Raw genomic sequence first — 16,352 nt, 5'->3', positions numbered from 1 at the left:
TGGCCCTGTTAGCCGCAGCACAGCATGACTTCACAAAAAAAAGGAGAATGTGGTCGAAAGTTTTTTTCTCATTTTTTTTTTACTGTTAAAAAAAAAAAACACTGAAAAGTTGCAGTCTGTAGCCATGGTAACTAACTGAGGAACAATCGGCCGGTGTTTCGAGTCACGGATCTCAACGCTCTCTCTCACACAAACACGCTTATTTTGCCCAATCTGCTTCATTATATCTCATAAGATTGTGTAACATGTAATCAAGACACAATGCTGCGTTTCTCGTTCGACATGATTGAGCGAGTGTGGCACGGTGCTGGTGCTTGCACAGGGAGGGTGTGCGAGGTGTGTGTGAGGTGTGTGTGTGTGAGGTGTGTGTGTGTGTGACAAGAGAGATCGTCTCACGGAGGTCGGACATTCCTCAGGTCATGAGCACATCATTGACCATCTGCTCACTGATCCTCTGTAGCAGCTAATATTCACTCGGTACGTCCAAAAAGTGTGTGTGTGTGCGTGTCCTGATGTAGCTCCAGCGCTGGATAATCCTGACCAGAACAAAAGCGACAGTAGCATGAAGAGATAATCCCCTAATGTGAGGCTCCGATCACTAAAACACTGCCTTATCCTCCCCTCACTTCTCCTCCTCCTCCTCATCCTCAGTCTCTTTTCTTCTCCTCTCTCCTCCTCCTCCTACCACGTCTCCTTTAGCTACGCTAGAACATCGTTGTGTTCAGGTCTGAAACAGTGTACAGCTGAGAAGAGCAGTGCAGAGCGAGGAAGGGAAAGTAGAGTAGAATATAGCAGGGTAGAATAGACCCGCGCACGCTGCTAGCTGCATCGCAGGGCGGAGGAGAGAACGCCAGGAGTCAGTTCACAAGGTCCCCGGTGGGCCTGTTGTCATGGAGATGGGGTTGAGGGGCTGGATGCTTCGGGGTCACACCCCGGTCCTGGTTCGGGACCTGTCTCTCCTGTTGCCATGGTGATCACACCACCGGCAGCAAGAGATTGAGCGAGAAAGAGAGACCCAGGCAGAAAAAGAGAATACTTAAGTCTTATTTAAATGACTCAGACAGACAGACACAGGCAGACAAATAACAGACAAATGGACAGACAGACAGAGACAGACAGACAGACCAGCAGGAACAGACAAACCCAGACAGGCAGACATGCACAGGGTGATGCTTGTTCGCATTACTGGCTCTGTATTACGTAAGGCTGCTGGGGATAGCAGCGAAGCCTGCGCTCTCCTTCAAATCTGATTGGTCACACAGAGACAACTGCTGCATTGGATGACTTAGCTGCAGTAATGGTCTTAGAGGAGACGACAAAGAAGGGATTTGAAGAAAACAAGTGTCAGAGATTTGGTAACGCAGGATTCACTCTGCTGGAAGAAGGGAGAGAGAAAGATGCAGAAGCAGTGATAAGGAGACAGAGGAGGCAGTAGGGAACATAAAAGGGGGAGAGAGAGAGAGTGAGAGAGAGAGGGAGAGAGAGAGAGGAGGAAGGTCAGATATAGGTCATGATCACAGAGAGAAAGAAAGGTCATGGTGTGAGTGAACATAGTGTGTGTGTGTGTGTGCTTGTGCGGGATGAGCCTGCAGTGGCTCTGCACCCAGCATGGCCTGGAGGATATTCACCTACGGAAATAACAGCATGTCTGTGCAAACTTTCATGGCGAATAAATGCCATTCTGATTCTGATTCTGAAAACAAGCTGCACTTCACCCTGCTGCTCCCCTCTCGTTTAGCCGTTTAACCCTTGTGTTCTCTTCGGGTCATTCTGACCCATCAGTCATTGTGACCCACCGTCGTATTGCGACAAATTTACCTCATACAAAAACAAAGTGAAGCATTTTCTTTTAACTGTCGGGCTGTCTCAGACCCCCCACATTGGAATGGTTAAAAGAAAATTATTTGTATTTGTTTTTGTATTGGGTAAAATTGGGTAAACACAACGATGGTTCGTTATGAACCTTTGGGTCATGTGACCCGAAGGCAGCACGAGGGTTAATGCTTCCTATATGCACAGACACACTTTGTCGGCTACACTGTCACCGTGGCTACAGTACGTCACAGTGGCTACAGTACATCACCGTGGCTACAGTACGTCACAGTGGCTACAGTACATCACCGTGGCTACAGTACGTCACAGTGGCTACAGTACGTCACCGTGGCTACAGTACATCACCGTGGCTACAGTACGTCACAGTGGCTACAGTACGTCACCGTGGCTACAGTACATCACGGCACCGAGCCACGTAGAGAGGGAAGTGGTGACGCACACACTCCCCGTTACCTTGATGAGGGGGCATTCCCTTTCAGGAGCATCGGTGATTAAGGCCTGAGGACGTGATAGAGAGCTGCCACACACACACACGCTGTAACACACACACACACACGCTGTAACACACACACACACGCTGTAACACACACACGCGCAGTAACACACACAGACTCAGGTACACACACTGCGCTGCGGACTGAAAAATGAAAATACTCGTTTCTCCCGTAGCCAATTATTATCTCTCTGTGTCTCTCTCTCACACACACACACACACACACACACAAACACACACACACACAGAACTCGTCCTGAGATCGTGGGGTTCTGCTGATTCCCAGTCTGCTGGCAGAGTAGGCTTAATGTGTGTGTGTGTGTTAAAGATAGAAAGAGACAGCAACAGAGAGAGACAGAGTCAGTCAGAACATCTGGGTGCCTGTTCGCACACACATTTTCCATTTCTCCCTCATCCTGATAATATTATGGCTGCAGGAACATCATCAATAGTTCTTGTGTGAGTAAATGTGAGTAAACTAAGAGTTGCAGGAAACTTTTAGTGACAACGCAACCCCCCCCGCCCTTCTTCCTTTGCTATCCTTTGTTGACCCCCCCTCCCCTATGTTCTCTTCGCTGCCTGTCTCCTTCCACCCTCCCCGCTTCCCCCCTCACCGCTCCCCCCCCTCCCCTACCCGCTCCCCCCCCTCCCCTACCCGCTCCCCCCCCCTCCCCTCCCCGCTCACTGCAGTATATTCTCTCCAGGAAAAGCCCTCTCTGCTCTGTCCCACTGCACTCATTTCCATCAGGTAATGAGACCGCAGGCTACACCGCTGCACATGCTCACACACACACTTTCACACTCACTCACACACACTCACTCACACACACTCACACACACGGGCAGCCCCCCACACTCTACCACCTTGAAGATTAACAGTAAGTGACTGAGGCTTCATTTCCTAGGGAGCACAGATCATGTCATCCAACAGGCAGGCAGGGAGGCTGAGGGACCATATATGGGCACACATCCTGTTCCCAGAAGGGCCCCCCCATCTCTGTAACCGCCGGTAACGGCGCTGAACCTGAACACGCATGGTGTACTGAGAACTGACTGCTGTCAACAAGTGCATTGAGTTATGATCAGTATCAGAGAGTGACTAAGTGTTGTGTTTCCTGCCAAGCTCTGTTCTTGTGGACATTGGGCTTTCAGTCTCATTCATAACACACACACACAAACACACACACACACACAGATGGACATTAACAGCAGGAGAGCAGATAAAAACCGACACAAATCCAGAGACCCAACTTGTTCATACAAACCTTGACACACACGCACACACACACACATTTTGACACAGAAACACCCTGACACACACACACTGACATGGTCTAAGACACACACATGCTCTGTGCTAGGATGAGGCAGCCATCATCCCAGCCTGGTTGCCCGGGTAACCCGGTTATTATTCTGGGCACGGTGCTGGTGCTTGCACAGGGAACAGAAGTGTGTGTGTGATGTGGTGAGGCGTGTGTGTGGTAGTTAGGGAAAGGAGGTTCCCATTGGCTCACAGGCAAGCCACCTCCGCCAGCCAAGGCATTCTCATTCTGTGCATCCTCTCTGACCTGCGTACATATGAAGGACAGGGAGGTACACACACACAGGTACACACACACACACACACAGGTACACACACATACACACACACACACAGGTACACACACACACAGGTACACACACACACACACAGGTACACACACACACACACAGGTACACACACATACACACACACACAGGTACACACACATACACACACACACAGGTACACACACTTACACACACACAGGTACACACACAGGTACACACACAGGTATACACACATACACAGGAAAGAGGCGGGAGGGGCACTGCGGCTGGGAGTGGAGGCACCAATGGAGCATAGCTATCTCTGCTCAATTCCCTCTTTCTCCACCTCCTCCCTCCCTCCCTCCTCCTCCTCTCCTTCCCCTCCTCATTTCCCCTCGCCCATCTCCCTCCACCCCTCACCCCTCTGTCCTCCCTCCCTCCTCCTCCTCTCCTTCCCCTCCTCATTTCCCCTCGCCCATCTCCCTCCACCCCTCACCTCTGTCCTCACTCCCCGTCTCTCAGCTTCCATTCAGGCTGCTCCCCTCCTCCCTCATTCTCATTCACATTCTGCGGCTCCTGGCTCATTCACAAGCAGCACCAGTCCTAACAGCAGCAGAAAGATGGAGGGAAACTGGGGGGGGGGGGGGGGGGGGGTGGAGGGGGTTGCCCCTACTGACTGGAACACTGTACTGTATAGTTAGGGCTTCCTGGAACCAGCCAATCAAAATGCTGAGAGAGAGGGAGGGGTGTGAGCAGAGAAACAGTAGTGTAAATGCTCCCATCCCCCACCCCATCCTCCCTCCTCCGCCACCCCATCCTCCCTCCTCCCCCACCCCATCCTCCCTCCTCCCCCACCCCATCCTCCCTCCTCCGCCACCCCATCCTCCCTCCTCCGCCACCCCCCCTCCTTCTTTCATTCATTCACTGATTCATTCATTCCACCACCCATTCATCCACTCCTCTCCTTCATTCACACCATTCCTTTTGCTGGGTTGTTGCAGATGTTACTGAAGACAAACGCTCACATATATACAGCCTTTACATGGTTTTCTGCATGCATCTGCGAGTGTGTGTGCATGTGTGTGAGTGAGTTAGTGCGTGTGTGACTGAGTGAGTTAGTGCGTGTGTGTGTGAGTGGGGGGTGCGTGTGAGTGCCTGTGTGAGTGTGTGAATGCATGTGTGTGTGTGTGTGTGTGTGTATGTGTGAATGAGTGTGTGTGTCCTCTGGTTTGGAGGACACTGCAGGGAGAATAGCCTCAACTCCTCCAACCTTGTGCACCACTGCATCAGACGCATCTGTAGCACACTCTCCCTGCATCCTCCAGCCCTGCATCCTCCAGCCCTCCAGCCCTGCACCCTCCAGCCCTTCAGCCCTGCACCCTACAGCCCTCCAGCCCTGGGGGGAGAGAGGGGGAGGGGGGAAAGGTCATACCCTAGTTTTCCCTACACAAGGAAACAGGATGAGAAAGAAAGGGATGAGAGGAGATGGTGTGGAGGAGGGGAGGAACAACTGGAAGAGAAGTAGCTAGGTGGGGATGGAGGGAGGCAATAGATGAAGAAGTGAAGGAACAGAATTGAGAGAAAGACAGAGAAAGGCCAGAGAGAGACGAGGGAACGACTGTGTGTCTGTCTCTGTGTGTGTGTGTGTGTGTGTGTGTGCGCACGCGTGTCTTTGATGTTGCTGTGGGCATTTGTAAAGTAGGATCTAATACCAGCTGGGTCCCCTGACAGCTGCTAAGAAATTATTCCTGACTTTCACCCCTCTCTCCCTCCCTCTCTCCCTCCATCTCTCTCTCCCTCCCTCCATCCCTCTCTCCCTCCCTCTCCCTCTCCCTCCGTAGCCACTAAGTTTCCACCCTGTCAGCATTAAGTCCAGAAAGTGTCCATATCAGTGTGTGTGTGTGTTGGGATCTTCTGACGCAGCAGAAACAGGGATGTGTGGAGAGGACCTTCATCAGGACCTCCCCATTAACACTGATACCCTCAAGCATGCCTGCCTGCCCCAGTACACACCACGACACACACACACTCACGTAAACACACACACACCGATAGACGGTTGGTCCATACTGTGAAACCCTAATGAACAGCACTGACAGGCCTGGTTTGGAGGCCTGTGGAAAGTGCATCAGAAACACCTCAGCTCCAGAGCTATATATAGAACTGCCCGCCTATTTGCTTAGGATGGCTAAAGAAATGGACACAGGTGGAAGCCTTTGATACCTGATACTGACCTGGAGTGAAAGGATGGGGGAGGAGGGGAGGTGAGAGAGGTGAAGTAAGGGAAGACAAAGGGGAGGTGAAAGGCGTTCTGGGTGGGGGGGGGGGGGGGGAGTCGAGGGCATAAGGAGATGAGGGGGGAGGCAAAGAGGCCAGACAGCAGTGTGATGTCATGGTCTCCATCATGCCGTCACGTAACGCCAGGAGCAGGTGGATCGTTACAAAACGAGCTTGGTAATCACCATGGCTACCGCTTACAACTACACCGACAGACTCCAGCCAACTGCAGGCCTTTATCGTCACCGAGGGCAAGGCAAGTGCCTTCTGGGAGTTGGAAGCTATCACTATATAAGAAAAAGAAAAGAAATAAGAAAAAGATAAATGGACAGGAGTGGTAGACATAACAGAGACTAGGGTTGACAGAGAGTTTAGTGCACTTACAAGCGCACGCGCACAGAGCTCTTCTTAGATGAAGCGCCCCCCCCACACACACACGATGCTCACCAATGAGGCTTATGACATGCCCCTGGGTGTGACGGCGGCTGGAAGGGTGTGTTGGACTGAGAACATGGAGAGAGAACACTGTGTAGCCCTGGCTGCCAGTTACTCACACGGGAAACAGCCAATCAGGGTCATTACATCATCACAAGGCACCAAGGGAAATACACAAGAAGCCCTGACCCCTGTGAGCGTGTGGCTATTACATCATCAGAAAGTGCCCCAGGCAGGTGATAAAAGTCTGGGCTATTGCTGCATCTGTAGGGCAGCGTGTGTTTAGTGGTTTGCGGCGAGGATAATGGCGGTTAGCTAAAGGTGACGACGCAGTGGGTGAGTGTTTTTTGCCGATATGACATCATGAGATCATGTCATTCAGAGCACAGGGACAACAGTAATCTACCCAAGGCATGAGACACCCAACAATTATGGCACCAGACTTCCAATAACAAATACTGTTACATATATTTCATCACCAAACACGCTCATAAATTGTAGGAACTATAATGCAAAACATAACAGTAAACTTATCTTTAATGTCCAGTGAGTGAACTAGTCATATACTGCAGCATTTATATGCAAATGACAGAAGACGTTAATACAAAGTGTTTTTTAACACTCTTTTATCCAAGGTGACGTTTGGGGGGATATAGAAAATCACAACCTCCTGATCTGCAGTAAAATGCCCTGCCACAGAGCTATACTTATCCCCCGACATTCTAATTATGGGTGTGTGTTATGGGCAGGGTTCTACAAAGTATTGTAGGCTCTACTAGTCTGGGTCTTACTGGGTCACCCTGAACAACAGACAAGCCATGCGAAATCACAGTGGAAAAGAGCACACCGCACCCAGGGTGGCTTGGGCCTGGCTGGGTTCTGGATGGGGCCTGGATGGGGCCTGGATGGGGCCTGGATGGGGCCTGGCTGGGTTCTGGATGGGTTCTGGATGGGTTCTGGCTGGGTTCTGGCTGGGTTCTGGATGGGTTCTGGATGGGTTCTGGCTGGGTTCTGGCTGGGCTCTGGCTGGGTTCTGGATGGGTTCTGGATGGAGCCTGGCTGGGTTCTGGCTGGGTTCTGGCGGGGTTCTGGATTGGGCCTGGCTGAGTGTATGAACGCCGTCAGAGAGCCCACACTCAGACAGTGAACCACACAGTGCTGCTGTGTGTGGGCTTCTTTCTGTTCATAAGATCCATACTGCAGAGAGAGAGACTGTGGCAAGGATAGAGAGAGGGAGAGAGAGAGACAGACAGACAGACACAGAGAGAGCAAGAGAGAGAGAGAGAGAGAGAAAGAGAGAGAGAGAGAGAGAGGACATAAAGTACACAGAGAAAGATAGACAGAGAAATAGGAGAGACTGTGAAAACGAGGTGGCTGAGTGGGTGAGAGAGGCGAGGAAGAGGGCAAAGAGGGATCCATGCGGATCCAGTACAGGAAGTGCCTGTGTGAGGGAGGAGGTGAAGGAGGCAGGAGGCAGCAGAGGAAGGAGAGATGCCTGCGTGGGATGGTTCAGCAGGGTTGCGGCTGGAAGAGAGAGAAACCGAGGGAAGATCGGAGAGCGACAGATTAACCAACTACTAGAGGGAGACTAAGGTCAGGACCAGGGGAAGATAAAGTACAGGAGAGAAAGTACACGGACAGCAGAGAGGGCACTTTGCATATCTGACGGAGAGGACATGCAGACGATGAGAGGACAAAGCACATAAGGGGAATGAGAAGGAGAAATATGCAGACTATGGAGAGACTACACAGAGAAACTATAGACACATTACATTTGACCTGAACAAAGCGGCATGCAAATAGTTCAGGACAGACTACAGAGAGACAACAGTACAGAGCCTGTAGACAGGATATGGAAAGAGACCACAGAGACTATAGACAGATACTTTCGACACAGTCTACAGAGAGAAGAGATGCGGTGAAGGAGTAACTGTGATCAGCATGCGGTAAAGCACTCGAGCTCTGCTCCTCTCTGCACTGTGTAGATTAGTCTCTAATGGAAATGACCTCCATCTGAGAGAGCAGAGTGGCTCAAACCTGATGAGTTATTTACCTCCCTCCTTCACTCCTGCTCCGCTTTCGAGCACAGAGCCAGTCCTCCTCCTCGTCCTCCTCCTCCGTTCAGTCTCCTGACTCCCATCTTCCTGCACCCCCTCTTTCTGCCTCAAATCCCATCCTCTGCCAGACTCCCTCTCCTCCTCTCCATCTTCTTCCCTCTCTCCCCTCCCCGCTGGCTCCTCTCTCTTCTCCTCTCTCGCCCTGCTATCTCACCACCCATCTTCTCTACCCCCCTCCATATCCTCTCCTGTCTTCTCTCCCCCCTTCACTCCTTACCCCCCTCCCCCCCCCCCCCCGCCCGCCCTATCCTACCATCTCCCCTCCTCTCCCCATCTCTCGCTCTCCTCTCGTCCCACTGGGCTAGCCTGTTGTGTTAGACCTCGAAAATCTCCATGTCAAGTTTATATGAGTCAAGACCATAACTTCAAAAAGATCAAAAGCAGTGCATGTGCACGTGACGCATTATGCTTACCTTCCCTCCCAAAAACACTCTTAAACCCCCATTAAAAAAAAGCTTCCCCACACACACCTCCCAACCTGGAGAGCCACCGAACATAAACAACACCCAAATGAGCTTGCTATGGACCGCTGTGACAACACTGCTCTCTTGGCTTCTTGTGGGCTATAGCATTGTACTGCATGGCTTGGCTTGGTGTCTGGTCAACACACCATCTATTCACAGAATCTGTAGATGGATATCACACAACATACGGTTTAAAATGGAGTCAGGTGGCTGAGCGGTGAGGGATCGAGCTAGTAATCTGAAGGTTGCCAGTTCGATTCCCCGGCCATGCCAAAAAAATGACGTTGTGTCCTTGGGCAAGGCACTTCACCCTACTTGCCTCGGGGAGAATGTCCCTGTACTTACTGTAAGTCGCTCTGGATAAGAGCGTCTGCTAAATGACTAAATGTAATGTAAATGTAAAATAATGGATGCACAGTACTGTATGTTGATTATTTGTGGACATTATTGTATGTTTATTATGGTGTGAGTCTGTATTTAATGCTTAAAAGGGGACATAACAAGTTTACACGCACTTAATCATTTTGAATAAAAGGTGATTCAGATAAAGATTAACCTACTCAGAACAGGAGAATCACTCTGGGAAAAGTTTATTCTCGCTCCTATAGGGACACCTAGCGGACATTATGAGACACGGCAGTTCTGTGGACGTCAATCCAGCGCAAGCATGATTTTACAAAAGTATGAAAAAACAAACAGAAGTAGAAAAATAGTCTAGAGAACAGTAAGTAATGCAAAGATAGCTTTTGGCAAAAAGTTTGTATGCACCATTGAGAAATGAGACAAAACAATGGATGTGGTTAACATACCAAGCACCAGGATGGCATCTTTCTTCTTTACGAGGTTTTCAAAAATACGCTGGAATTTAGAAAAGTCCCCGAACCATTCAAACGACTTCTCCGTCAAGTATCGCTCGTCCCAGTAGTCAACATCTTTGTATCTGGAATTGTCATCGGGGAGGTGTTCCATCCTATCCTACCGATGAGAGCTACTATGCACAAAGTCAACAACAAATAACTATGCATTCAGATTATATTATAGAATATAGTACACTATTTTAGTGTCATACTCTGTGAGCGTCGGCGTTAGTAAGCAATACTAGGAAATGAAAAGTTGTTGGTGCTAAAAGTGTGAATGCTAAAGCTACCAGTTTAAAGATGTACAGTAGCTATCGTTGTAGTGACACTACAGTTCAGTCTACGTATGTATCTCTTGTTACACCGCACTTTAAGATCGGTTGCAATAGGCTATAACGCCTTGTATAATAGTATATCCCAAGACTGAACACTGACATTACATTAACACGTGTGTGAAAACAGAACTGGTGAAAGCAAAGCGTAAGGTCCCGCGATTCACGGGAGCGCGCACGCTTGCACTTTTGCACAGTAGATAAAAAAAACTGGGATTTGATTCGTGACGAATTCATTGTTGCGCTTGATTGAGATATGTCTCGGCTACCGGAGACTTAATCAATGTACAGATTGCTGTAATATTAAACAACATAGTGTTTCTGATCGGGCTCAGTCACCTCCGCTTACGTACGTTGTTTGCGTAAATCACATTCACGTACGGTGGAATACCGTAGAATACAGCTGCAGTAACTACTGTAAACTTCAGTGTGTTTTTGGAACTGAAAACCCGAGCAGTGAAACACACTTGCAATGCAAATATTTGGGTGCTGAAGTGCCATCTTATTGTCATATCCATGATGTCAAATTAGAGTCACGTCCATATCCACAGGTTCGCAATCTTGCAGTAATTTTAACTCTTAAGATTGGATAACTTGTTGTTATCCTACTCTCCATTCTCCTTGACCGCCATATTAATCCTTTGCTTCACAGCGTGAGATCAGCCCAGCCTGGCTCGAGAACATTTAAAACGTTTTGAAGGTAAGAAATGAATATTTGACGATTTTTTGTTTGCAACAAACTTAATTCCTCACACTCCAAGCAATCATAATATGCATACAGTATATTACACACGGTGGACATATTACGTGTAATAATCATATAATTATTTTTTGTAGATGGGGACACTTGGTATCTTGCCATCCAAATGTCAAACCATGCTCAGTTTTTCAAGGCTAGCTACATGTCAGTTCTACAGACATAAGGCAACTCTTCCTCAGAACTTCACGGACTATGAGAGCATCAAACAAAACTACAACCCCCAGATTCCAAAGTATTTCAACTTTGCAAAGGATGTTCTTGACGTGTGGGCAGAGAGAGAGAAGGTGCAGCATTTACAAAATATCGAGTCATCTCCCGTGGTCTTCTTTGACTGTCATATGAACTGGTCCTAACATGATTCTGACTTTCAGAGTGGAGAGAAACCAACCAACCCCGCTCTGTGGTGGGTGAATGACAGGAGGGAAGAGATCCGATGGAGTTTTGAGGAGTTAGGGTTCCATTCCAGAAGACTGGCTAACGTTCTGTCGGGCCCCTGCGACCTCACCAAGGAGGACCGTGTGTTCCTCATCCTCCCGAAGGTTCCAGAGTGGTGGCTGGTCAACGTCGCCTGTCTCCGGACGGGTGAGTAGAACCGTCCAGAACCTAATGCCAGAACACTGGAGAACTCTGCTGAGTCCTGCTGCTTGTCAAGGCGGAATGTTGACAGTGGGATCTAAAAATGCATTCCGTAGGAAAAAATATGGTTCTACATGGAATATGCGGGTGAATTCTGAAAGTTTTTGTTGTTGTTGTATGCTTTATGGTTAGGACTATACGTAGCCATACACCTGGTAATGTGGTTGTCCCTGTGTTGTTCACCCTCAGGTACAGTCCTGCTACCATGCACCGCTCAGCTGACAGCCAGGGACATCCTCCACAGGCTGCAGAGCTCCAGGGCCCGCTGTGTGGTCACAGACGAGTCTCTGGCCCCCCTCCTGGACTCTGTGGCCCCTCAGTGCCCCTCCCTGCAGGCCAGGATACTGGTGTCCCACAGGAGGAGAGAGGGCTGGATGAACTTTGGAGATCTGTTGAGGTGATGTCATACTGTAATAGACCGAGGAGTTGTCACAGAGACTAATTCTCTACAGGTCACGGCGTGTGTAACGTTGTGATGTAACATTTGAATCTTTTTTTTCATGGTACCGTCCTTAGTAATGTCTCCAGTGACCATGTGTGTGTGGAGACTGGCAGTGAGGACCCGATGACCATCTTCTTCACCAGTGGGACGACAGGCTCCCCTAAGATGACCCAGCACAGCCACTCCAGCTATGGCTTAGGCCTCACAGTCAACGGAAAGTACGGCATCAGCTCATCCAACGCCGCAGCATGGAGTGTTTATTTGTATTCATAAATATCACTGAGACCCTTTAGATTGTACCAGGAAGAAATGGAGAGCTCTGGCATTGACTAATTGCACAAAAAGTATCGATTCAGACATTTTGATGTGTTTTCTCTTTTTGGCCTTTCTCCTCATTCCTTCTCTCTCTCTCTCTCTCTCTCTCTCTCTCTCTCTCTCTCTCTCTCTCTCTCTCTCTCTCTCTCTCTCTCTCTCTCTCTCTCTCTCTCTCTCGCTCTCTCTCGCTCGCTTTCTCTCTTGCTCTCTCTCTCTCTCTACCCCTCCTCCACCCCCCATCTCTCGCTCTCGCTCTCTTGCTCGCTCTCTCTCTCTCTCTCTCTCTCTCTCTCTCTCTCTCTCTCTCTACCCCTCCTCCACCCCCCATCTCTCTCTCTATTTCTCTTGCTCGCTCTCTCTCTCTCTCTCTCTCTCTCTCTCTCTCTCTCTCTCTCTCTCTCTACCCCTCCTCCACCCCCCATCTCTCTCTCTATTTCTCTTGCTCGCTCTCTCTCTTGCTCTCTCTCTCTCTCTCTACCCCTCCTCCACCCCCCATCTCTCTCTCTATTTCTCCTTCTAGGTACTGGTTGGACCTGACAGAAAAGGACATCTTGTGGAACACGTCTGATACGGGCTGGGCCAAGTCAGCGTGGAGCAGTGTGTACGCCCCCTGGACTCAGGGCTCCTGTGTGTTCGTACATCACATGCCCCGCTTCGACAGCTCCACCGTCCTGCAGGTGTGGTCAGGTCTGCTGCTGTAGCACCTAGTCTGAACACTAGAGGGTGCTGTAGCACCAAGTTCATTGCGTAAACCGCTTCAATGAAAAAAACAGTCCCATTCTTCAAACATATTGTCACATTGATCCCACAAATCCTGGCTAAAGTCAATTGAGTTTTATGTTAAAGTCAATTTGATATTATTGTATTTATATTTACTTCCCTAGTTGTTTTCTGTTACTATTGCTATTTTATTGCCATTATTCCTTTTTCAGACACTGTCCAACTATCCTATATCTACATTCTGTACTGCTCCCACTGCATACCGGATGCTCGTACAACATGACATATCCAGGTATTCATTTAAAAATCGAGCTAATCAGTTGCTCCATTTGAAAATGCAGTCTGTAGACAAATCTGTACTTATAAAGGTTTCTTTGTGTCGCAATACCAGATACAGCTTCCAGGCCTTGCAGCATTGTCTGTGTGCAGGAGAGCCAATCAACCCAGAGGTGATGGCCAAATGGAAGGAGACCACAGGATTGGACATTTATGAAGGATATGGACAAACTGAAACGGTGAGCTTGGTTCCAATTCAGGGGGTTTCTAAAGGTTTAACAAAGGGCTGTGAGGTTTATACAGCCGTGGCAAAAAGTATTGGGAGCGACATACATTTTGTGTTCGCAAAGCCTGCTGGGTCTTGGCATAAAATGACTGCTAACAGGGGAAAGTGTGAACTAGTTCTAGCCAGGTGAAATCATTCGGATTGGATTTTAAGATCTGATTGACTGCTGTAAAAGAGGGGACTATTTGCATATTTAAAATGTTCGCCCCTAAAAGCTTTAAAAAATATGAAATTCCTCATTGTATTCCAGTATTCTATAGAAACGTGTGAAAACATTTTCCTCAAATACTGAACCAGCAAACTTTGCAAAACACAACATTTGTCATTGCCAAAACTTATGGCCATGACTGTACAATCTAGAATCTTTCATAGGATCAGTCATGTTGGAATCCACACCCAGGTTCTGATAGCTGGTACCTTCAAGGGGATGAAGATCAAGCCCGGCTCCTTCGGAAAGGCGTCTCCCCCTTATGATGTGCAGGTAAACACCAGAGGGCAGAAGGTATTCTACATCCAGATGAGAGAAGGTTACATGTAGGAGTACAGCTCTGTGGTGTTGTTTCAGGTAGTGGATGAAGCTGGTGAAGTCCTGCCCAGAGGAGAGGAGGGGAACCTGGGAATCAGAGTGAAACCACACAAGCCCTTCTCTCTATTCACTGAATACACGGTACTCTTTTCTCCTCACTGCACTAGTCCATATTGTCTAGAATCTTATCATACAATGCTTTGGTGATATGGTGATATCTTCGAAATGTATACATCTTTCTCTTTATAAAGTATCTCCCTTTCTCTCTCTCTCTCTCTCTCTCTCTCTCTCTCTCTCTCTCTCTCTCTCTCTCTCTCTCTCTCTCTCTCTCTCTCTCTCTCTCTCTCTCTCTCTCTCTGTCTCTCTCTCTCCCTCTCTCTCTCTCTGTCTCGCACACACACAAATACACACACATACACACACTCACATACACACTCTGGCAGGGGGACCCTGAGCGTACAGCTGAGTGCTACAGAGGGGACTTCTACCTGACAGGGGACAGGGGCTTCATGGACGAGGACGGCTACCTGTGGTTTGTGGGCCGGGCCGATGATGTCATCCTGTCAGCTGGGTAATATTTCCACACAGTAATGTCTTCAGGTCACTAAGATCTCCATTATCACACTTCGTTAGACCCCACTGTCCAGCTATCGCACATGAAATAAAACGCTCACTGGTCCATTAAACACCTTTATGAGACGTAGGATAATAGTGCTGTAGATCATGGAACGGCTGAGAATAGGGGTCCTCTGATTGGCTATCCTGCTGTGTCTGCAGGTACAGGATTGGTCCGTTTGAAGTGGAGAACGCTCTGATAGAGCACAAGGCTGTCGCGGAGTCTGCCGTAGTCAGCAGTCCACACCCAATCAGAGGAGAGGTACAGTATGGCTCCAGGAAGACACCATAGTTAGGGAGGGGGGGACTAGGATAAGGAGACTAAAAGCAGTTTTGTTGTACTCTGGCAGGTAGTGAAAGCGTTTGTCGTGCTGACAGAAGAGTACAAGTCTCACGACCCGGACCAGCTGGTGACAGAGTTGCAGGCACACGTGAAGAAAGTGACCGCTCCTTACAAGTACCCTCGCAAGGTGACAGTCCCCACCCAGCCACCGTGTGACCGTCGAGTCAGGCGTTTGCTCGCCTGTGCCTTTTCATTTACATTTAGCAGACGCTCTTATCCAGAGCGACTTACAGTAAGTACAGGGACATTCTCCCCGAGGCAAGTAGGGTGAAGTGCCTTGCCCAAGGACACAACGTCATTTTGCACAGCCTGGAATCTAACCGGCAACCTTTTGATTGATAGCCCGATTCCCTAACCACTCAGCCACCCGACACCACTTTCACCGTGAACATGTGTGTTTCTCTCCCACCATAGGTTGAGTTTGTGGAGCAGTTGCCGAAGACTGTGAGTGGTAAGATCAGACGGGTGGAGCTACGCAACAGGGAATGGGGACGATCCTGAGATCATCAATACACACACCGGTCTTTTAAAAAATGGGAATAGTCTTCTAGTTAAATCAAAACCTGTAATGTAACATGTAATGACTGCTCGCTGCTACCATAAGGGGCCATTGAAGTCAGGTAAACAAAATGCAAAAATCAGAAATCTATGCAAAAATCACATTTTACTGACGCCACTTTATTCATTATGTAGCTTGTTGTCGATTGTACTTTATATGTGTCTTCAAGTAAATTATCCTTTTAAAGCAGTTAATCTTGGTCCTCTTCCGTTTAAATCACACAGTTATTGGTTGCAGTGATAATGTGTATTGTCACCCCACCCCTAAGTACCACACACACACACACACACACACAGGCTTACACATACACTGTATGTTAGGTTACTTATTTTGTTATTTGGTGACTAACTCCATTAGTCTTGCCGGTATGAGCCTCTTTTCAAAGAGAAACTGCATCAAGACCCTTTGACGTTTGATGCACAGACATAGCGTACAATCCATCCTATCCACACAGTAATATGCCGTATTTATGTATTCTTCTGACAATGTTTTGGGCT

The 16,352-nt window shown here is 48.7% G+C and overlaps 2 protein-coding genes across 3 annotated transcripts in view; one reads left to right on the top strand and one right to left on the bottom strand.

The window, feature by feature from the left end:
• The window catches only part of ece2a (endothelin converting enzyme 2a), a 23,014-nt gene extending 12,471 nt beyond the window's left edge, over nt 1-10,543 (bottom strand). Inside the window, exons 1-2 of one of the 2 annotated variants that reach the window (XR_009932446.1) lie at nt 9,998-10,543; nt 759-959 (exon numbers count right to left, since the gene is read on the bottom strand). Coding sequence is in view for 1 of the 2 variants with exons in the window: in XM_062481860.1 (XP_062337844.1) it covers nt 9,998-10,015 (18 nt within the window). In the remaining variant the exon portion in view is untranslated. Of the gene's footprint in view, nt 1-758; nt 960-9,997 lie in introns of those variants that run through there. The other variant, XM_062481860.1, reaches the window with a different exon arrangement.
• A 27-nt stretch (nt 10,544-10,570) lies between these two features.
• acsm3 (acyl-CoA synthetase medium chain family member 3) lies at nt 10,571-16,049 on the top strand. Its single transcript, XM_062481859.1, has 15 exons — nt 10,571-10,928; nt 11,030-11,077; nt 11,215-11,421; nt 11,509-11,719; nt 11,963-12,170; nt 12,290-12,433; nt 13,051-13,207; nt 13,463-13,542; nt 13,642-13,765; nt 14,213-14,293; nt 14,378-14,479; nt 14,782-14,909; nt 15,116-15,215; nt 15,304-15,423; nt 15,711-16,049. Exons 3-15 carry the CDS (start codon nt 11,215-11,217, stop codon nt 15,795-15,797), a joined length of 1,749 nt encoding a protein of 582 aa, XP_062337843.1. The 5' UTR covers nt 10,571-10,928; nt 11,030-11,077; the 3' UTR covers nt 15,798-16,049.
• Nucleotides 16,050-16,352: the final 303 nt, after the last annotated feature.

This window comes from Osmerus eperlanus, chromosome 16 (assembly GCF_963692335.1).
Source record: "Osmerus eperlanus chromosome 16, fOsmEpe2.1, whole genome shotgun sequence".
NCBI classification, from domain to species: Eukaryota; Metazoa; Chordata; class Actinopteri; order Osmeriformes; family Osmeridae; genus Osmerus; species Osmerus eperlanus.
Note: the sequence above shows the minus strand (reverse complement) of the source record. Positions and strands in the feature narration are given on the sequence as shown.